Here is a 23,936-nt window from a genome sequence, read left to right as displayed (position 1 = left end):
GGATGTGTACCCAGAAGTGGAATTACTGAGTCATATGGTAGTCCTATTTTTAATTTTTTTGTTTGTTTCTTTAATTTAATTTTATTTTTTTATACAACAGGTTCTTATTAGTCATCCATTTTATATACATCAGTGTGTACATGTCAATCCCAATCGCCCAATTCATCACACCACCACCACCACCCCCCACCACATTCCCCCATTGCTGTCCATACGTTTGTTCTCTACATCTGTGTCTCAATTTCTGCCCTGCAAACCAGTTCATCTGTACCATTTTTCTAGATTCCACATAGAAGTGTTAATATATGATATTTGTTTTTCTCTTTCTGACTTACTTCACTCTGTATGACAGTCTCTAGATCCATCCACATCTCAACAAATGACGCAGTTTTGTTACTTTTTATGGCTGAGTAATATTCCATTGTATATATGTACCACATCATCTTTATCCATTCGTTTGTTGATGGGCATTTAGGTTGCTTCCATGACCTGGCTATTGTAAATAGTGCTGCAATGAACATTGGGGTGCACGTGTTTTTTGAATTATGGTTTTCTCTGGGTATATGCCCAGTAGTGGGATTGCTGGGTCATATGGTAGTTCTATTTTTAGTTTTTTAAGGAACCTCTATACCGTTCTCCATAGTGGCTATATCAATTTACATTCCCACCAACAGTGCAAGAGGGTTCCCTTTTCTCTACACCCTCTCCAGCATTTGTTGTTTGTAGATTTTCTGATCATGCCCATTCTAACTGGTGTGAGGTGGTACCTCATTGTAGTTTTGAGTTGCATTTCTCTAATAATTAGTGATGTTGAGCAGCTTTTCGTGTGCTTCTTGGCCATCTGTATGTCTTCTTTGGAGAAATGTCTATTTAGGTCTGCCCATTTTTGTATGGAGACACAAAAGACCCTGAATAACCAAAGCAGTCATCCGGGAAAAAAATGGAGCTGGAGGAATCAGACTCCCCAACTTCAGACTATACTACAAAGCTACAGTAATAAAGACAATATGGTACTGGCACAAAAACAGAACCATAGATCAATGGAACAAGATAGAAAGCCTAGAGATAAACCCACGCACCGATGGTCAACTAATCCCTGACAAAGGAGGCAAGGATGTACAATGGAGAAAAAGACAGTCTCTTCAATAAGTGGTGCTGGGAAAACTGGACAGCTACATGTAAAACAATGAAATTAGAACACCCCCTAACACCATACACAAAAATAAACTTAAAATGGATTAGAGACCTAAATGTAAGACTGGACACTATAAAACTCTTAGTGGGAAACATAGGAAGAACACTCTTTGACATAAATCACAGCAAGATCCTTTTCAATCCACCTCCTAGAGTAATGGAAATAAAAACAAAAATAAACAAATGGGACCTAATGAAACTTCAAAGCTTTTGTACAGCAAAGGAAACCATAAACAAGCCGAGAAGACAGCCCTCAGAATGGGAGAAAATATTTGCAAACGAATCAATGGACAAAGGATTAATCTCCAAAATATATGAACAGCTCATGCAGCTCAATATTAAAAAAACAACCCAATATATTTTTAGTTTTTTGAGAAACCTTCATACTGTTTTCCACAGTGTCTGCACCAATTTACATTCCCACCAACAGTGTAGTAATATATATGCTTTTTATTGACACATTAAATAAAAAGATCTAGCAGTGGGTATAAAACCAGCTTAATTTCAAAGAAGTGATGAACATAAATATGCAAGATGTCTGCAACAACTGTAATAGAATATGAAAATATTTATGACTTCTATTGCTGATAAAATTCCATGTAGTGTTAATACTACCATCATCTGTTGCCTATAGTTATAGCTAAAAGAAATGCTATGTTTCAGTTAGAGGTTAATGAAAATAAAGATGTTTTTTCTATCTAAGTTCATTGATGCCAGGTTAAGAAATCCTGATTTAATGCAACCTGATTTTCCAAATGAATTTATTGCATTATCATTTTTCTGACTACTTAACTTATAGAAAATATCTATTATAGCTTGTGGAAGGAAATATAAGAATGAGTTATATATATCAAGACAATTTTTCTAAGAAGCTGAAAACACTATCTCCCTAGAAATATGTTAAGTATTTTTGTTGTCAGCCAGTAGATTGTCCTTGGGACTCAAATACTACCTTACTGGTATAGTAGCTCCTTGTTTTTTTGATCAGGCTCTGACAAGTAGTCACTTTTGGAAGAATGATAAAAGTGTTGGCATTGTAAAAAAGAGTTTCCCCGAAAGCCATAAAAACAAAAAGAATTGTTACTCTTACTTATGAGAAAAATTCTCCATCAGCCAATTTTTTTAATTTCAAAGAAGAAACATGAAAGCAGGATAAAATATCTTTTTTTTTACTTGAACTACAACACAAGAAGAGGGACTGAGGATAAGATAAGTAAGAGTAAAAATATATATACTCTTTGGCTTAGAAACATGAGTATAGAATCATCTGAAAAAAGATCCCTTTTTGTTGTCCCAAGAAAACACGTGGATTCAGCATGTGGAAGTGTTCATCCTTTCTTTATGTTGTGCAATGTCTGTGAAGGCCCCTGCCCAATGAGATAGGAACAAACTATACTCTAACAGAGAATTATTCTCATACAAAGAGGTATAGGTAATCAAATCAGAGAATAAACACTTTGTATCAGGAGGCAGGCAGGAATTTCCTTAAAATGGTTTTTCATTGATGAAATCACATATTATTAGAGATTTCATAGGTCTTTAAAACAGCAAACATTGACTACCTTCAGGGACAAAGTGCTGGACTAGCCATTCTACACCAAAGTAAGGCAGTCCTGTGTCTTCCCCGAAATTTACACAAGATGCAGAATTATACACCATCTGTATACACCATGCTAAATCAAGATTTGACATCAGGCTGTGGAGGTAATTTCTACACATATTTGACATTGTTTCATTTTCAGGCTATTTACAAGGCTGATCTTGAGTGGCTGAGAGGCATTGGGTGGGTGCCTATTGGCTCTGTGGAGGTCGAGAATGTGAAGAGAGCAGGAGAAATCCTGAGTGACAGGAAGTACCGCCAGCCCGCAGACCAGCTCAAGTTCACATGCATTCCAGACACCCCAGAGATTGTCCTGGCAAAGAATAATGCCCTGACCATGAGCAAGGTGAGTCTCCAGCTTTTGCCAGTTGCCTGTGTCATACCTTCCACAGACTGGGCTTATAAAGTGAGAAATGTCCTGGAGGATTTCCAGAGAAAGGAGAGGTGATGGGCCTAATTCTCATGCAGGCCTTCAACAGAGCATGTGCTTGAATCCTAGTTGGACCTGCATGCTTCTCTCAACCCTGTGTCCCCTCATTCTCTGTGTGGGTGAGGAACTACAGCCTAGGACAAGTTCTCTGGAGTAAGGCATACACTCTTCTGAGCAGTGACCCAGAGACATCCACAAATGCACTACTTTTCTCTGCACATTCTGCTTGGCAGAGCAGACTCAAGGCATCAACATCTCTTTATCCATCCTGTAAAAAAAAAAATACAGTCATTTTGAATTTTGTTCAGAAGTGTTGGAAACACAGTGTGCATAGCAGTGCCAGTGCACAACTCAAATTACTTGCTTCCAAAACCATAGGTGGTAGAAATCCCACTTTGCAAAGTGAGATATTATTGCTGCTTTCATTTTTATTGTACAAGATCGATGATCGATTTTTTCCTCCAGAGTGCTGGCAATCTGTTTATTGATACTCAGCTAATTTCTTTATCCAACAGGTAGGCCCTTAATATGCATGGCTGAGATTGAATTGAACTTTTCTGAATTCTCCCACACCTGCCTGAATGTCTTCCAAATATCTGGGTAGTGAGAATGAGGGCTCAGTGCAGAATATGAAATTGGCTCTCAGATAGCAAACTCCAACATTTGGGGTATTAAAACTCCAGAAACTCTATTCTATACCACACTCATCAACAGCAGTCACAGTGATCATAACAATAGGAAACATAAAATTTGTTGAGTGCCTACTATGACTCAAGCACTTTACATATGTTACAGTTAATCTCCAAAAAATACTCAATAAAGTAATACACTAATTTCACCTCAACTTAAAAAAAAAGAGGTAAGTATAAAGTTTAAAAAAATACTTAATGAGAAAGATATGATTATCCCCCTCCAAAAAACGAGGCATGTGAGGCTAAATTTATGTACCTTTCTCAAGATCACACAGCTTGGACATAGGGGAGTTGGGTTTGACATTGGGATTGATTCTGAAGTCTAGGGATTTCTACTATATCATAGTTCTATAGCCAAGCTCCATCCTTGAAGGTTCTGTGACTAAGCTTGAGAGTCACTGGATGAAAAGAATCAATAATTGAGATCATGATGTTGCTTTACATTGGCTATGAAACGATCATATGTCTGTTTAAATATTGCCATGATTTACTCTCCCCATACCCTTTTGCTTCCCTCACCTCCACGTAAGTTTTCAAAAGCTATTTTACAGTTAAATGAGTTAAATTTTATAATAACTGCAATGTATTGGCTTTAACAAAGGGTTTTACCTCACCTCCCCCGTAGCATTTATATACAGAAGCCTGGGATACTGACAAAACCTCCATCCACATGACGCAGGACACCCCAGGAATCATGCTGGCCAAGAGCAATTCTGCCAATATCAGCCAAGTAAGAGATTTCCTGATTGTTAAGTCAGCCTTTAGTCTAGGAGTAATTAAAATACTTTTTCCATCTTACCACCTTCCTTACTGGAAGTGGCCTGTTAACTTTCTATAACTCTTTTCTTTTTCTGTTGTGTATTATCCTCCACCTAGAAACTTTACACCAAGGGATGGGATGAATCAAAGATGAAGGACTATGATCTGAGAGCTGATGCTATTCCCATCAAGAGTGCCAAGGCCTCGAGGGACATTGCCAGTGATGTAAGTGCTCTCTGTCTAACCCCCTTGGTCTCACCTTGCTGAACAACCACAGTGCAGCTGGTGGTCCACACTTTGTAACTGCTTCCTCATTACCCCTCCAGTCATGCTTCTTACCTTCCAAGACCTTTCCCTTTGTTGTCTCAGAGAAGAAAAACACATTTTGAAATTGTAGTTAGAGTTGTTGCAGAAAAAGTTTTCAGCAGTGAAGATATATGATTACACTACTGTTAACGTTTATGACAGCATAAAACATTAGTTTAAAATTGTTCAGAGATGTCAGAATATTCAAAATATGAAATTCTTATCCATTTGCTTGTGGGTTTTCATGTTGTCTAATTGTCAGCACGCATATGGTTTTAAAACTGGGCTTTTAAACATATATTTCTTATGTTTTAGTACAAATACAAAGAAGCATATGAGAAACAGAAAGGCCACCACATTGGAGCCCGGAGCATTGAAGATGACCCCAAGATTATGTGTGCCATACATGCAGGGAAGATTCAAAGTGAAAGAGAGTATAAAAAGGATTTCCAGAAGTGGAAGACCAAGTTCAGTAGCCCAGTGGACATGTTAGGCATCTTGCTGGCCAAGAAATGTCAGATTCTGGTCAGTAACATTGATTATCGAAATTACCTGCGTCACTGGACGTGCTTACCTGATCAAAACGACATTATCCAAGCAAGGAAGGCCTATGAACTACAGAGTGATGTACGTAACGTGAACTTTGGGAAAAGAGGAATGGGAGGACATAGATTTGTTAATTGTACAGACAGTGCCTCTGTGGACAGACCCATGGGTTGCTCACTGCACAACCTCAGGGGGAGCCAATCACATTGTTAAAACAAAACCCATATTTAGGAGTTATGTTATGGGAATCAAAGAACATAGATGAAGAACCCTACTTAGGTCATGTCCTCCCTGGCCTAGATTCCAGACTATTTTCTTCATGTCCTTAGTACTGTCTGGCAATGAAAATATATTTCAAACAAACGTAAATTATCTGAACATTTAAAAAATAACTGCCACTGTTGTACTATATCCAAAACACTAAACAGAGTTTCATCCTATTACAGGATGAAAAGGAAATGAGATTTGACAAAATATCTTTAAATTGTTTTTCAGTTATATAATTTCTTTGAAATATCAAATAATTACCATGAAATTTAGCATTATTACCATTTTATCCTTATTCATGGCTAGCATAAAAAATTATGCTTTTACAAATTACTCTGTCATGGATTTTGAATCCCCTGATTCATGTGAAATCTCAGGTCCTACTTTTTTGGAACCACCATCTCCTGTGCTTATCAACCCCTTAACCCTGTGAACTTACTTTGCAATTAAGGGGTGCTATGTCTAGCACTTGGAACAATATTTCTGTCTAATGTCTCTGTAGAATGTGTACAAAGCAGACCTGGAGTGGCTGCGTGGCATTGGCTGGATGCCAGAAGGCTCAGTAGAAATGACCAGGGTGAAGGGTGCTCAAGACCTGCTGAATGAAAGACTCTACAGGACACGCCCAGAAGCCTTGAAATTCACTTCCATAGTCGACACGCCAGAGGTTGTCATGGCAAAAGCCAATTCTCTGCAAATGAGTGAGGTAAGAAACATCCTACCGCCAGGCTCTCCTTTAGCAAGACTCTCTTCTCAGAAGATGCCACCCAAACGGAGCATCTGTGGATGAAACAGAGAAAGTAGATTGTTTCTCTTCAAAGACTTAAAGTGCTTGGAGCAACTCTAAGAATCTCTTAGTTTAGTTTAGTGAAGGCACATGCTAAGTAGAACTCTGACAAATGCCAACGCGCCTTTCCCCTACCTCACACACAGACTTGGAAGCACTAAAATGAAAAATGTCACTCCATTACAACTCAGCAAGCAAATACTTATTACAAAACCTGTGGCATAATGCTACACGGTAAATGGTAGAACACTGTATTAGTCAGGGTTCTCCAGAGAAACAGAGCTAATAAGAGGTATGAGAGTTTTATTTCATGGAATCGACTCACATGATTGTAGAGGCTGGCAAGTCCAAAGTTTGCAGGGTAGGCCAGCAGCCTCAAGACCCAGGCAGGAGTTGCAGTTCAAGCCCAAGGTAGTCTGCTGGCAGAATTACTCTTGCTCAGGGGAGGTCAGTCTTTTTTCTCTTAAGGCCTTCATCTGACTGAACAAGCCCCCACATCACAGAGCGTTATCTGCTTTACCCAAAGTCTACTGGTATAAATGTTAATCTGATCTAAAAAATACCTTCACAGAAACATGTAGAATAATGTTTGACCAAATACCTGGGTACGCTGGCCTAGCCAAGCTGACACAAAAAACTAACCACTGCAAACATATAACAAAACATTTTCCCAGGTTAAATAGTTGCTAAGGCTTAATGTTCAGATATCCATCTCTATTGCTGTATTAAAATAATATTTTCCTTCTCTCCACAGAAACTATATCAAGAAGCCTGGAATAAAGATAAAAGCAACATAAGCATTCCTTCTGACATGCCAGTCATACTGCAGGCCCAAATCAATTCCATGCAAATCAGCAATGTAAGAGGCATAAATATGAAGTGTAAATGTCTTTATGGGACAATATCTGTCAGCTTATGGGGTGTGTTATAATGGACAAATTACCTGCCTTAGAAATGTTTACAGCTTTGGGTGCTAGACACTTCCTCTTTGGCTACCATTCCCAATGCAGTATGAATGGAAATTCTCTTTCAAACATTAGTTTAGATACATATCTGGGCCCCTGCACTGCAAGAGGTGGGATACCTGAATCTCACTGGTGTCCTTCTTTCAACCTTGAAATCATTGTCCTATATCCAACGTCCACAGCTCAATATCATTGTATATTAATTGAGAGTAATGAAATCCCTAGTAAAGTGCCTCTTACACAAGTAAGTATAAGAGATAACAGTCTCTATTGTCTTTATAGGTTCTTGGTTGATCCAGAACTTTCTTGTTTGACATTTCAAGGCCATAAGAAAAGTCAAACTTTTAATTATATGCAAAGTGTAGGATAGGTATGATATCTATGTCACATCCCTTTAGCGGGACCTTTGAAAAGTCAAAGGGCAACATTGGGAAAAAATCTTATCAAGTCTTATATGGTAACTTGATGAAGGTTCTCTAGGTTCACAGTTGATTCTTAGTTCCCATTACTGTATAGTGGGATATTTTCACATTGTCCTATATTGTGGTGAATGCAAATAATTCAAATATTAGTAGATTTAGATGTTTAGCTTTAAAATTGTAGTCACAAGTACGCTGCACTCCACAAAGTAAATAGGCAATAACCAAAAGGACTCAGAAGCGACTGTTTTTTCTTATGCTGCCTTCATTTACATTGTGCTTTGTGATTCATATCATGACTACTTTGAATATGTCTACTGATTTTCAATTCTTGTAAGCAAACCTGTGTTTTCCCTCAATAGAAACTCTACCAGAAAGACTGGGATGAGGCCAAGCAGAAAGGCTATGACTTGAGAGCAGATGCCATTGAAATCAAGCATGCCAAAGCCTCCAGAGAAATTGCCAGTGAGGTACAGCTCCTTCTATTTCCTTGTGGATTTTCTTCTCTATACAACAAATTGGGAGAATATTTTTCAAGAATTTTGATTTGGTTTGATTTTTTTTTATTCTATGCAAACAATTGCATTTGCCTTGTGCTAAAGACTTTATTTTACAATATTAAAATGGGATGAAAAACACTGAGGTAAACATAGGTGAAGTATATGTGTAAATAACTTCTAAGCTGTTTCTAAGTAGAAGTAAAATATCATTGGGGCTTCCCTGGTGGCGCAGTGGTTGAGAGTCCGCCTGCCGATGCAGGGGACACGGGTTTGTGCCCCAGTCCAGGAAGATCCCACATGCCGCGGAGTGGCTGGGCCCGTGAGCCATGGCCACTGAGCCTGCGCGTCCGGAGCCTGTGCTCCGCAACGGGAGAGGCCACGGCAGTGAGAGGCCCGCGTACCGTAAAAAAAATCATGAAGATCTATACCAAATTCTTGGGAAAAATTCAGGAACCAATACAATGTGATTTTATCCTCCAAATCTTTAGGACATTCTCCATAAATATAAATCACAGATGAAAGTTTTATACAAGACTTAAGACCGAGATCACATTTTATATACAAGATTTTATGCTGGAGGTGTATGTATACTCCTCTGAGTAACCCTTTGAAGTTCATTTAACAGTAGTTTTAAAACGTACCAGCAGTCAAAATAATTATTCTACCAAGGCCCCCCAGCTCCAAATCTTTAAGCTACCTTTGTTCCTTTTCTTCAAATTCTTCTCTAGTTTTTGTCTTAGTATCCAGCTGTCTCTTCCTTCTTACTTCTCATTTTTATCTCTAAAAAGGCATAGCCAATCCATAGTATCTGCCTTATTCCCAGCTCTCTCTCTCTCCCTTTTGTCCAAACTTTCCTATGTTATCCAAATATAGGAAAGAAACAGAAATGATCTTACTCTTGTCCTAAGACACTGAGAACAAGTGTGGAATAGGTGGAAACTCTTATCCACAGGCCTTTTTTTGTCATCTGCTGATTCAAACCAACAGCCTTGTCTTCCATTCCTGAAACATGCTCCTTTGTTGTCTGTCTCCAAAACCACACATATGATTTTTTCCTACCTGAAGTACCTTCAGTACCCTTGGGGACCATCTGACCTAATTTCCACTTGCCAGGCAACCTTAGGGGCAATGATTGTCCCCACTGTGCCTTACTTTTCCCATTTGAAATATGTGATAATACTAATATCCACATCATAGAGATGTTCTGAGGATTAAATGAGGTTATAATTGCCACGCTTCAACTATTTTTAACCAAAAAATTCAGCAATTTCATATGAATCAACCTAATACATTTGAAGCACTCATAATAGTGTCTGACATATAGTGATTGCTAGTAAATGTTAGCTATTATTTTTTTATTACTCTTGTTCACCATACTATTTCCCTCCTGATTTGTTCGTGTCCTCTGTGAAACTATCTAAAATAGCCCTAATTTCCTTAAAGTGAACTAAAATATATAATAACTACCAATTTGAGCCAATTTACATTAAGGCTAAAAAAATATTCCAAAACCATTTAATGAAAAGTCCTCTTCATACATTATGTCCATATGTCTTTTTATCTTATTTTTTACAACTTTAGTACAAATACAAAGAAGGTTACCGTAAGCAACTGGGCCACCACGTGGGTTTCCGCAGCCTACAAGATGACCCCAAATTGGTATGGTGTATACATGCTTCCAAGATCCAGAGTGACAGAGAATACAAGAAAGCTTATAAGGAGTCTAAAGGAATCCACAGTACACCATTGGACATGATGTCCATTGTTCAGGCCAAGAAATGCCAGGTCCTGGTTAGTGACATTGATTATCGCAATTATCTGCACCAGTGGACGTGTCTGCCAGACCAGAATGATCTGATCCAGGCGAAGAAAGCCTACGAACTGCAGAGCGATGTGCGTATCCTGTCTCCAGACTCTTGGGGAGATGTGTGTCTATGTGTTTAAACACAGAATATTCCTTAAGGATGTAATTTAAACAGTACTCTTAATAGAATCTAACATATTCTGTATTTTTATGTAGAGTTTTTCTGAATATTTTCTATCTTATAGAGGATTCCTTCTTATAAGGCCTTATTCATCAGATGAAAATCACTCTCTTATTCTATGTAACTAAGTAGAAAATTTCAATCCCAGTTGTCCTGATCCATTACATTTGCATGATCAGGTATCTACATGTCAGAAACAGATGTAAGCATAAAAAAATGTTGGATTTCAAGTTTATCTGACACATATAGGAAAAATGTGTATATTTATATATATATTTAAATAATGTGTTTAGAGAGAGAGAAAGAGGAGAGGTGTACATAGATGTAAGTATGTATTTTGCTTTTCATTATACATGCTTCTAAGAAACTTTTTCTCCCAAATTCCTACAGAAGTTATCCCCGGTGGCACATGAAAGGCAGATTTCAAGTAGTGAGCACAGAAACTCAACCTTGCATAAAAACAAAATTATGTGCCATTGCTGCCTGTCATTCCACAAGTGCTAGTTGTTAGCCCTGCTCCAGTTCCTGTAGGATACTCTGAACTTCTCCCAGAGATGTGTGCCAGAGATGTAACACTCAAATATTAACATCTAATGTTGATCCTTGAGTTTCATGGGACTGGCCACCCAGCTGGTTTAAGTAGAGGTAGTGTGTGGTTTGCTGGCATCATGCTCTAGTAGGCAAATTGACTCTTCTGTACTCTGTGGTCCTCTCCTTCTTGTAGAACGTGTACAAATCAGACCTGGAATGGCTGAAGGGTATTGGATGGTTGCCAGAGGGTTCCGTGGAAGTGATGAGAGCAAAGAATGCCCAGAATCTCCTGAATGAAAAGTTGTATCGCACAAGGCCTGAGGCCCTCAAATTCACCAACATCGTTGATACCCCTGAAGTTATTATGGCAAAGATCAATGCTGTACAGATCAGTGAGGTAAGTCAATTGATGCTATGTTCAGACACATGGAAGAAGTCTCAATAAAAATTATAATTGTGAACTTTAAACTGCTAAAACCAGGATTAGAATCTTGAACATTCATGTATCCAGATAGAATTTCATATAGCCCATCAATTAACAGCATCCACATTTCATTTGTTTAGATAATTCTTTGGTCAATGTAAGTGTGGTAGGCATCTTCATGTTCCATATTCTCTGAAGTACACCTTGAACACATTTTGTAGACCTTGCCTGTAATACAGGTCCACCAGTTAATACAATGATCACAAAACCGCCACCTTTTTACTGCTATTCAATGGTGAAATAAGTTGAAAGGTCCAGGGGCAGCCCCAATATTAGACATTATGACAGTTATTTAGGCCAGGACTTGATTTTCAATGTGGATTATCATAGTCACCTGCAATGAGAGCTTACCTGCCAGATAATTACATGTGAATAAATAGAAGAGGATCTATTTACTATCATGTTACTATCATGTTTCTGACTCGTTTTACATTTATATTATAGCACACATGAATGTATTCTTCTTGCTGAAGTCACTTTTGGCACCTTCTAAATAAAAACACAGATGAAAAAAAATGTAATCTCCATTTACATCTGAACACATCCAAAGAAAACCTTTAATTGTACCTATAATTTTATTCATGTGGTAATTGGCTTATTTACTCATCACCGATCCTTTGTTTTTCATTTTTACCAGCCACTGTATCGTGATGCCTGGGACAAAGAGAAGGCAAATGTGAATGTACCGGCTGACACTCCATTGATGCTGCAGTCCAAGATCAACGCCATGCATATCAGCAACGTAAGGCCCTGCACATCCACTTGCTTCACACAGTGTTCTCTGCCTCACCAAACCTCTCGTCAAAATGCTCCAGAGAGCATTTAGCAAAAGGCATTTCCCTAATATTCCTTTTAGTTCTAGTCTTTAATGATAAGTGTCATTTGTGTGTGCTCGCACACCTACGTATGTGTTTATAATATAGAGACGTGTGTCCTTATCTTTGTTGGAAGGAAAAATGCGGTGGTTTATGCCAAACACACGACATCAAAACATATATATACATGTATAGTAATACTTAGTTCTCTTTTTAGTGGCCTATCATTGATTTTTCCCTTTAAAAGCCAAACAATATGTATAATTTTTCTCATTTTCACATGACTTACTATCTTTTAAATTCCCTTCTTTAAAAAAAAGTTACTGGAAGAGAACTTTACTACATGTCATTAAAAATGTACTGGAGCTTAAATTCAGTATGAAACCAGTCTATTTTGTAAATCTTAAGGGGAGATTAATTTTTCAGTGTAACTGTTAACATATTCTTGAACATATCAGTAATGCTGACTCAGTAGCTCCCTCTTCATATTGACTGTGGCACTGCAATCTCCGTTTGCAGAAACAGTATCAGCAAGCTTGGGAAGATGTCAAGATAACCGGCTATGACCTGAGGGCAGATGCCATCGGGATCCAGCATGCCAAGGCTTCCAGGGATATTGCCAGTGATGTGAGAGCTCCTCCTTGCCCTGGGTTAACAAACACTAATTCATAGACACTCAGAGAGTTAATACTTTACTAATCTTTAATTTAATTCCCCAGGAATTATATCTAATAGAATGAAGGGCATTGTTACTAGTGTCTTGCTTTAAAATCCCCAATTCAAGAACAACTTTGACAACAATTTGATGACCCACTTAACTTCTCTGCTTGGTTCTGCTGTCCGTATGTTTAAGCACAGATTTTTATTTTCTTTTCAATATCTTCTCAATATCGGTTAATGCATAAACACTTACAGAGATCCAGTGGGTACAAAGAACTACTGTTTGCTGAAGTGAAGCATGCATAGGTGGTTCCTGTGATAATTTTATGCAGTACATGGACAAGCATTTTTAAAATAGTTACATTGGTTTTAATGTGTGCTAGAAAAATACTGATTTTTTCTCATTTAAATAAGATTATAAATTTTAAAATAAAAATATTAAATAAGTTTAAACTTTAAAATATATTTATTTAGACAAAGAATCAAGTTGACAAAGTAACGTATGAAGTACAGGCGGTGCTTTGTGGCAAAACATGTGAGAATGGCAAACAGTGACTGAAGTCTGGGAAACAGTAGGCAGCCCTATATTGGAATCCAGAAGCACAATTCTTGCCTTTGAGGTGTTCACAATGTTTTCATGCTTACAGAAGACAAACCAATGTATCAAGAAGTATAAAACTTATAGTATGAATTCAAAGAAAAACAGTGCCCCAAAAAGAGTAATGTAAGGGAGATAGAGTTATTTGAGTAGGCTGTCTAGAAAAAGTGAGTTTGGAGAAACAATTCTTCTTTCTTCTGTTCACATCCACCAGTATCTATACAAAACTGCTTACGAGAAACAGAAGGGTCATTACATTGGGTGTCGCAATGCCAAGGAAGACCCTAAACTGGTCTGGGCAGCAAATGTGTTGAAGATGCAGAATGACAGGCTGTACAAAAAGGCCTACAATGACCACAAGGCCAAGATCACCATCCCGGCAGACATGGTGTCCATCAATGCTGCCAAAGAAGGCCAGGCATTAGCAAGCGATGTGGACTATCGCCACTACCTACACCACTGGTCTTGCTTTCCTGACCAGAATGACGTGATCCAAGCCAGGAAAGCCTATGACCTGCAGAGTGATGTAAGTTGTTGCTTGTGGTGCCTGAGGGGTGAGCTATTGCCCAGGAAGACAGCCTTCCACAGCTTTGCCCCGTTACTCCTGCCAGTGCTGAGGAAAATGCAATTCTCCCTGTCTAAGCACTTACTTCCCTTTAGTACTTTACCAAGTTTATTAATGACAAGCCTTAATGCTGGGCTTATTCAGAAGATTTTCATCTTCATTGCTAGTGGTGCTACTAGAATTTCTCTATAGATTTGTTAATGTGTGCACTGTTTGTAGTTTATTAAACATAGGCATCTTCATGGTTCTTCAACTGAATGACAGGGGCTCTCTTCCTTGAAATTAATTTGAAAGGTTAGCAGCATGCTCCAAACTCACTAGTTTCCCTTAACTTGGTATTCTTCACAACATTTTTTAATTAATTTACCTAAAGTATTTTTAGATTTACTTACCTTTTTGCTGACTTAATCTTTTGAAAATGATGAATTCCATCAGGATGTTTGTTTCTTGTACAGAATTAATACCTTCTTTTAATTACCTGAACTTGGTTGCCTTAAGCTTCAGGAGATGCTTTCTCATAATGAATGAGTTTGTTATAGGAAAGTATATCCATCATTTGAAATGAATTGCCAACTGGTGGATTTAGTCCCATTTCTAGATAAATTCAGTCTCTTCATTATCCTGAACCACATTAGTATATTAAGGAATGCATATCAATCAAGTTCTTAAAGAATGAGGAAGGGAAACTTCAAAACCTGTATGTAATCCTCTTCAAGAACCCCTTCTTCCAAATTTTGGGTATCCACAATACTTTACACACTAAAACATATAACATTCTTCATTAAGGTAGAAAGTTCCCTGCATTTTCACTCCTCTTACTCTTTATTTTAGTTTGATATTTGTATCCTATTAAACAGTAATTAAAATACCATTTCTGAAGAACACAATGGTTTTTTTTAATGAAATTAATAGTTGGTGTGTCACACAGAGCAGTTATATCTGGTTAACCACTTAACATATACCTGACAAAACAGGTTTAGATAGCCAAGAAAATGCAAATTCCAATTCAAAGGGAAGTGCTATCTTGGAAAAAGAAAACTCAGTTGAGATCAAAATTGTGGAAGTAGGGATTACATTCTTAATTATCCCTTTAAAAGTAATTATTAAACGCACCATGTGCCAGGTCTTGTGCTAATTACCAAAGGTACAATGGGGAATAAAGAACAAGACAAATTTCCTGACTTTAGGGAGTTCATACTGATAAAAAGGAACAGATGTTAACTAGAGAATATCCATAAAAATGGGATGGCTGAGAAAGAATGATCGTGGCTCTATGAAAAATGAGGTGGGGAAAGCTTCTCTGGGAAAGCACTGATTTAGGGGTAAGAAGGGAGAGCATAAGTTTGTTCCATGAGGAGGACACAGGGTGCATTCCTGCAGAATGACCAATGTATGCAAAAGGGGTGGTATGCAACCCACAAGCTGAAAGGCCAGTGTGGTCAGAACACATGGGTAAAAGGGAAGGACATATAAAATGAGGCTGGAAGAATAGGTAGGGACTGATGCTAGACCATCATCACCTTCTAATCTATGTTAAGATTTTGATCTTTATCCTGAGACCAGTGAGAAACCATAGATTGGGGGAATGTTGTGACATCAAATCTGAATGGTGAATTTTGTAAAGATCATTCTGGCCGTTGTGTGGAGAACTTGCTGGAGAGCCTATTATTATTGCTTTAAAAGTCCACCTTGGCTAGTGTGATGATTACCAAAATATTCAAAAATCTTCCACACATCCCCTAAGCAAAGCACTCCTTCGGCATCCTTCTGCTTTCTAGACTATGCATAGGCACCCCAACACAGAGCCCCTGCCACGGAAAACAAAGTAGGACAAAACAGTGCTATGCATATGAGGAATTATTTTTGTCAGGCCCATGCTCGGCTTTATCATTTTTTGTGGAAGAGAAAATGCAACATGAAAAACTACTTCCTTACTTTACCACGATTTAAAAAAAAACAAAACCCTGCCTCTCCTAACTTTGTTTTCTTTCCCCAGGCCATCTATAAGGCTGACTTGGAGTGGCTGCGTGGCATCGGCTGGGTGCCCGAAGGGTCTCCTGAAGTACTGAGAGTGAAAAATGCCCAGCATATCCTACAAGACAGTGTCTATCGGACACCTGTGGTGAAACTCAAGTACACAAGTATCGTTGACACACCTGAAGTTGTCCTTGCTAAATCAAATGCTGAAAATATTAGTATTGTAAGTCACATTTTTCTTCTGTATTAAAATTAAGTTCATGTTATAGAAAATGATAAATAACCTGGTAATCCATTTGTAAGATAATAATATTGATGATAACAAAGATTTTAATAAGTAATATTGACACAGTTGTTTTATTATTGCTTACTAATTTTAAACCAAAGCTCAAAGTATGAATAAAAGGTATTAATACAGATTTCATATCAAATTTGAGTAACTTATGTGAAAAGATTCTGGAAACTTTTACCTTAGTATGAAAAGATTTTGGATCAGAAAAATCGAAAGTTGTGCACTGCAACTAGCAAAATTACAAATTGTGAAGTAATTTTGTTATCATTGGTTCTTTCCATAGCCAAAGTACAGAGAAGCTTGGGACATGGATAAAACTTCAATCCACATAATGCCAGATACTCCAGAAATTAATCTCGCTAGAGCCAACACTCTTAATATGAGCAATGTAAGTACTGCAACAGACTCCCTTTTTGTTTGGAAAGTCACCCAATTGGTATGAAGATATCACTAGGGAACCCTTCATAGCCAAGGAAGAGAAGATTGAGTGGGTAAGGAGGCCCTTGACCAGGAGTGAGGAGAGGGGCAGACCCCTGGCTCTCAGTCACTGGGCAAGGCCAGTTATGGTGAAGCAATGTCAACATGACAGAAGAGAGAAGGGAACAAGGACAAGAAAGATAATGAAAGAGGAATGAAGAGACACACAAAGAAGAAAGGGGAATTAACAACAGATTCAGATGAGCACAAAGTAATTATGAGAGTTCTTTTCACAACTTTATACAAATTAATTTTAAAACCCAGGTCTAGGGCTTCCCTGGTGGCGCAGTGGTTGAGAGTCCGCCTGCCATTGCAGGGGACACGGGTTCTTGCCCCGGTCCGGGAAGATCCCACATGCTGCAGAGCGGCTAGGCCCGTGAGCCATGGCCGTTGAGCCTGCGCGTCCGGAGCTTGTGCTCCGCAACGGGAGAGGCCACAACAGTGAGAGGCCCACATACCGCGAAAAAAAAAAACAAACAAACAGATCTATAGGGGGCTTTTAAGGAAGTTATAAGTTACCAGAAAAAGAATAAAAACACATTGTAAGAAATTAATATGTTATTAAAGATTGTCCTTCCTCCTCTCTGATATCAGGGTCACCCAGAATGATTTCATAGGGGAATTCTTTCCAAACCTCAAAAAATAAACAAACTGACAGAGAGCCTAATGAAACAAGGAAAGCCATCACCATTATCAAAACTTGTCAAAGATAGTTCCATGAATGAAAACTGTAGACCAATAATAATGGGGAAAATCTTAAATGAAATATTAACAAATCAAATTCAGTAACACATGAATATGATATGATACAAACAACTAGGGTTCATTCAGGAATGCCAGGAGTGTTCTGTATTCAGAAACCTAATAATGTGATAAAACAAAAGAGAAAAATCTTATGCTCATTTTATTAGATTTAAAAAGACATGTGGCGGGGAGGGGGAAGGGTAAGCTGGGACCAAGTGAGAGAGTGACATGGACTAATGTACACTACCAAATGTAAAATAGATAGCTAGTGGGAAGCAGCTGCATAGCACAGGGAGATCAGCTCAGTGCTTTGTGACCCACCTAGAGGGGTGGGATAGGGAGGATGGGAAGGAGATGCAAGAGGAAGCGGATATGGGGATATATGTATACATATAGCTGATTCACTTTGTTATACAGCAGAAACTAACACATCATTGTAAAGCAGTTATACTCCAATAAAGATGTTTAAAAAAAAAAAAGACGTGTGGGACTTCTCTGGTGGCACGTGGTTAAGAATCTGCCTGCCAATGCAGGGGACACGGGTTCGAGCCCTAGTCCGGGAAGATCCCACATGCCGCGGAGCAGTTATGCCTGTGTGCCACAACTACTGAGCCTGCGCTCTAGAGCCCGTGAGCCACAACTACTGAAGCTAGCGGGCCTAGAGCCCATGCTCCGCAGCAAGAGAAGCCATTGCAATGAGAAGGCCACGCACCACAACAAAGAGTAGCCCCTGCTTGCCGCAACTAGAGAAAGCCCCCATGCAGCAACGAAGACCCAATGAAGCCATAAATAAATAAATACTGATGAATAAAAAAAAATTTTTTTAAAGACGTGTGACCAAATCCAATATCCATTCTTATTTTTAAAAATAAAATCTTAGCAAAATAAGAATAAATGAATATTTTCTTGTCATAACTAAGAATAAATCTCATATCAAAGGCCAGCCTCATCCTCAAGTAAGTAAGCTTCTCAGTCAAGTCAGGAATAAAACAAGAATACCCATAACATTACCATTTATTAATATTTGCTGGAAGTAGCTAAGTGATAAGCTTCTTATTCACAGCAAAATAATTACATAAGAATAAGTATAGGGCCTCCCTGGTGGCGCAGTGGTTGGGAGTCCGCCTGCCGATGCAGGGGACGCGGGTTCGTGCCCCGATCCCGGAGGATCCCACGTGCCGCGGAGCGGCTGGGCCCGCGAGCCATGGCCGCGGGGCCTGTGTGTCCGGAGCCTGTGCTCTGCAACGGGAGAGGCCACAGCAGTGAGAGGCCCGCGTACAGTAAAAAAAAAAAAAAAAAAAAAAAAAAAAAGAATAAGTATAAGAGATAAATATTGGAAAGAACAAGGCAAAATTATCATTATTTGCAGAATAAATCATTACATGCCCAGGGAAAGGAAGAGTATCAGCTAAAAAGTCTATTAGATAAAAAGAGAATTCGTTTACATGGCTAGCTTCACAGTTTAAGAAAGTTCAAGAAAGGTACCACCTTCATGGATCACAGCGATTTTTCTGTGTGTAGAACAAGTATGACCTTAGAAGAAGGATACTACCTTAATGCAGTCCACCATGGCTTGGAACTTTGCATCTTTCAAAAACTAATAAATCTTTGTGAGAGAAGGAGGCTTCCAAGCAAAGATTACTCACCATATGCCAAATTGCACCACCAACTCTCTTGTAATGAGCCTCTTGGGAACTAATTTTTTCCAAGGGCTGGGAAGAAAACAAAATTTTGAGGCATTGCTACATTTTTTTTGGGACCAGAATCAGTATATGGTGCAGCGTACTCTTATTGACAAGTGACTGGATGGAGAAACAGCCAGCTCTTCACTGCAGTGTAGTCTCCTCAGCCTCTTCCTTCTGAGCCATAGGTATCTTTGGCAGGGGAATTCTGGAAGTCTCATGTGCTCTCTTTTACATGATAAATTTCTCAGCTGGAAATACCAGAACCCTACCATTAATATCATGATATAAGCAAGACTAGTAATTGAAACTATGCCAAAAGTAAAGCTGTTAAATTTAGATATTTAGATACTAATGAGAATGACTTTTGTTTTGAAAGAAATCAAACATCCTATTTGAATGTTAACCAAAATATACACTTTCTTCATACATGATGTTGCCAGTAGTATAATCTCAATAAAATCCACTATTTTAAATTATTTCCATCATTTAGAAAGTACAACTTTTGCAGAATATTTGTATATCATTTTATGGGTAACCAAGAAAATCCATGTTAAATTAACTCATTTAGTCTTCACACTAATCACACGGGTAAGACTGTTATTTTGTTTTCATCATATGGGAAAGCTGAGACTTAGAAATATTAAGGAATTTGCCCACATTCTCAAAGTTAGTAGGTGAAGAAGTTAGGTCTCAAGCCCAATTTTTTTTTTAGTTCAAATAAAAAATATATTTGACCACATAAACAAAAAAAATATATTACATAAGAAAAAATAGTGTAACAGTATATGTAATAAAACAAAATAAATTTTAAAAGTTTAAATAACATAATTACAAATTTGCATGAAATATTCTCTAGTATAATATGTTTAAATGTGGAGAACACTTTTTTCTTTTGTACAAAAAAACAAGTCAAATGTTAAAATTGGACCACCCAAAATTCATACAAAAACTTGAATGAAAATTCATATAAAACTTGTCCATTACAAGGACAAAATTTATCTAAGCACTTGTTTTTGTGGGGTTTTTTTTGCGGTATGCGGGCCTCTCACTGTTGTGGCCTCTCCCGTTGCGGAGCACAGGCTCCGGACGCACAGGCCCAGTGGCCATGGCTCACGGGCCAGCCGCTCTGCGGCATGTGGGATCTTCCCAGACCGGGGTACGAACCGGTGTTCCCTGCATCAGCAGGTGGATTCTTAACCACTGCGCCACCAGGGAAGCCCTAAGCACTTGTTTATCAAATATGAAAAGGCCATGGAACTGTCAATGATTGAAATTCACTTCTCCTTTCTGCACTGTTCAAGCTCCCATAGTGATAGGTATGATTTCTGATTTATACATTTAAATTACTCTTATTTCTGAGTCTTTCTGACATCGTCAGTACAGAAGGTATCCACTTAAATGTGAATATATTTTTAGAAGGCTATCTGTAAATCAGTCACTACTTTAACTGACTTCTCTTTACAAACAAAACAGTGCTGCACTTAGAAAATAGCCGTTACATCCAATGGTGCTTCAGAAAGAAAATCTAACATTCCCAAACAATATGCATCATCAGTCGTATTAGAAGATCTAAGAAACCATACAGAGAGGAAAAAAACTCAAATGTAAAATGTTTATAATTCTGAAGATTAAAAATGGAATTAATTAAAGAGAATTATTAAACTAGAGAAATTCAATACTAGCCTGCCAATGTCTGAACTTAAACATATCCCAGTGCTACTAATACACCAATACAAGAAGCAGATAAACCCTTTTACATAAACCATGAAAAACTACATCAAAGCTATAATTCAAAAAAAAAGAAAAGAAAGAACTCTTGTCCAGCCCAGATCTTTGGATTCCAGACATGGTTTTGTTCTCCAGTACATTGGTACAGAATGATTCTTTCACCTATTCTCTTTTTTTTTTTTTTTTTTTTTGCGGTATGCGGGCCTCTCACTGTTGTGGCCTCCCCCGTTGCGGAGCACAGGCTCCGGACGCGCAGGCTCCGGACGCGCAGGCTCAGCGGCCATGGCTCATGGGCCCAGCCGCTCCGCGGCATATGGGATCCTCCCAGACCGGGGCACGAACCCGTATCCCCTGCATCGGCAGGCGGACTCTCAACCACTTGCGCCACCAGGGAGGCCCTCACCTATTCTCTTTTTTTAAACTGTTTCTGGGACTTCAAAAACTGCACCCCTCTGATATTAATTCTACTTGAACCCTTGGAGTCATTAGTAGGTTTGAATCTGGAACGATACCTCATTTTTCCTCCTCTTCAGAAAATTTACCGCGAAGGTTGGGATGAGATGAAGATGAGCTGTGATGTACGGCTGGACGCCATCCCCATCCAGGCTGCCAAGGTCTCCAGGGAGATCGCCAGTGATGTGAGTGTGGCCTTGTTTAACTCCTCAGTTTTTCAAACAAATGCCCTAGGTGCATTGAGAGTTCATGCTGTGATCCATCTGCTTTGTTTTTCTGTCTCCAGTATAAATACAAGCTTGACCATGAGAAGCAGAAGGGACACTACGTGGGTACCCTCACAGCAAGGGATGACAACAAGATCCGCTGGGCCCTCATAGCTGGCAAGATTCAGAATGAAAGAGAGTACCGTCTGCAGTGGGCCAAATGGAAGTCTAAGTTCCAGAGCCCTCCGGATATGCTTTCCATCACGCACTCTAAACATTGCCAGGCTCTGGTCAGCGACATTGATTATCGCAATTACCTGCACCAATGGATGTGCCTGCCTGACCAGCACGACGTGATTCAGGCCAGGAAAGCCTACGATCTGCAAAGCGATGTGAGTGGGCTGCATTTTAGCCTGAGCTCTTGAATCATTTTCCCATGACTCCCAGAAAGTTTATGTCATTAAATCCTTGCATCATCACTTCACATCTTTATATAGCGAAGAATTTGGTTTTGGTTAGAACTTATAGTATGGTATCAAAATCACCAGAGCCATGAAGGATCTGGACTTTGTATCAAGAAATAAGTGGTAGTGTGAATATAGTTCTTAACTGTTTCTGGTTAAAGACAGCTACTCTGAAAATATTATTTTAATAGAATTTAAGTAGCAACAGAGGTTTAAATTGTAACTAAAATATCAGCAGTCCATGGTCAGGATGTAGTCACAGATATGCTATTTTAGTTGACACAGTATTTTTAAATTTTATATTAAGTTGCCAAGGTTTTTAAATCAGGGAATTTTGTGTACAAATCTAGGGGTTCCCATTTTTATTGAAAAAAAATCAGAGGATGCAGCTCCAGACATGCGTTAGCCCTTGGCAACAATAACCTGGAGCTGAATTGAGGCTAACCCCCTTTAAATAGCAAATATGTCCCCAGCTGGTTTGTCATACCACCTGGCCTCATAGTTAATTTACTTATGTTACTTGTCTGGCTGCTTGAGTATGTCATTCTTAAATTGCGTTTCTCCATCAGACCAATGGATAGAATAAATATGACCAGGGTCACTGACTTCTTCCTGGTCTTATTTTCACAGGCTATTTACAAGGCTGACTTGGAATGGTTACGTGGGATCGGCTGGACACCAGATGATTCTGTTTCTTTCAATCATGCTAAGCACGCTGCAGATATCTTCAGTGAGGTATTCCAGGATCTTATCCTGCCATTCAGCACATTTCCTAAGAGACTGAACAAAAAATATACGAGCCAAAATGCAGTCATTCCCTATCAGCAGTTTTAACAATTTCAATTGCTGTCATTTAAGCCAACGTACATTTTTCCAAAATAATCCTGTACTGTCCCTTTCACATTATGGAATCACATCCATCTACGCTCAACAATGCTTAGAATTGTATAAATAGAAAACTTCTTTGTCAGCAATAGCAATACACTTGAGAGAAGTTTGTCCAGTTGAAAAAAACATGCACTGAGTTCACATAATGACACATTACATGGCTTTGGGAGCTAACCAAACCTGCTACTTCAAAATCTGTGGAAGGTGTAAGAAGTCAACCCATTTGTTAAAAAATAAAATGCTAAGAAGAAAGCCAAATTGCCAGGAAGATGCCATTGAAATACGGCATTCTATGCCTCTAGTAGAGAAGGGTCCTTAAATGCAGCATATCTTTATCAACTCACACAGGACCAGAAACTACAGCTATCTAAAAGATATTTTCTTTCCCATAGAAAAAATATCGCACAAAAATAGAAACTCTCAACTTTACTCCCGTGGATGACAGAGTTGATTACGTGACAGCAAAACAAAGTGGTGAAATCCTAAATGATGTAAGTACATGACTGTCATTCTAAAATTGCTCTCTTGGGAAGATATCATTTCCAAAGCTTTTCCACTTACTTACACTTAGCGTGCAGTCATTTTCTGAGACACAGATTGTAAACGTTGAGATGAATGATGCTAGCATTTGCTTGGACAACATTATGTTTTCTTAATATTAAAGAACTTACCAACTTTCTTCTCATTTCTAGATTAAATACCGAAAAGATTGGAATGACACCAAATCAAAGTACACCCTCACAGAAACCCCTCAGCTGCACGCTGCTCAGGAGGCAGCCCGAATACTGGACCAGGTATGGATTTTACCTGGATGCCTGGCACTTTGTATGGGGACAGAGGACCATAACATAACGATAGGAGACTTATCCCTCCATTCTGACTCCTTGGTTTAACCCTTTGTCGTGGCTCTCTGTCTTTT

At 38.7% G+C, this 23,936-nt stretch overlaps 1 protein-coding gene across 1 annotated transcript in view; it reads left to right on the top strand.

The window, feature by feature from the left end:
• The window catches only part of NEB (nebulin), a 227,823-nt gene that overhangs the window by 129,309 nt on the left and 74,578 nt on the right, over nt 1-23,936 (top strand). The window contains exons 65-75 of the mRNA XM_060105956.1: nt 2,937-3,140; nt 4,542-4,646; nt 4,793-4,900; nt 5,297-5,608; nt 16,100-16,303; nt 16,656-16,760; nt 21,540-21,644; nt 21,746-22,057; nt 22,760-22,864; nt 23,410-23,508; nt 23,710-23,811. Coding sequence (XP_059961939.1) covers nt 2,937-3,140; nt 4,542-4,646; nt 4,793-4,900; nt 5,297-5,608; nt 16,100-16,303; nt 16,656-16,760; nt 21,540-21,644; nt 21,746-22,057; nt 22,760-22,864; nt 23,410-23,508; nt 23,710-23,811 — 1,761 coding nt within the window. The remainder of the gene's footprint in view (nt 1-2,936; nt 3,141-4,541; nt 4,647-4,792; nt 4,901-5,296; nt 5,609-16,099; nt 16,304-16,655; nt 16,761-21,539; nt 21,645-21,745; nt 22,058-22,759; nt 22,865-23,409; nt 23,509-23,709; nt 23,812-23,936) is intronic.

Source organism: Mesoplodon densirostris, chromosome 8 (assembly GCF_025265405.1).
Source record: "Mesoplodon densirostris isolate mMesDen1 chromosome 8, mMesDen1 primary haplotype, whole genome shotgun sequence".
In the NCBI taxonomy this organism is placed as follows: domain Eukaryota; kingdom Metazoa; phylum Chordata; class Mammalia; order Artiodactyla; family Ziphiidae; genus Mesoplodon; species Mesoplodon densirostris.
The sequence above is the reverse complement of the archived record's forward strand: the minus strand, read 5'-3'. Positions and strand labels throughout refer to the sequence as shown.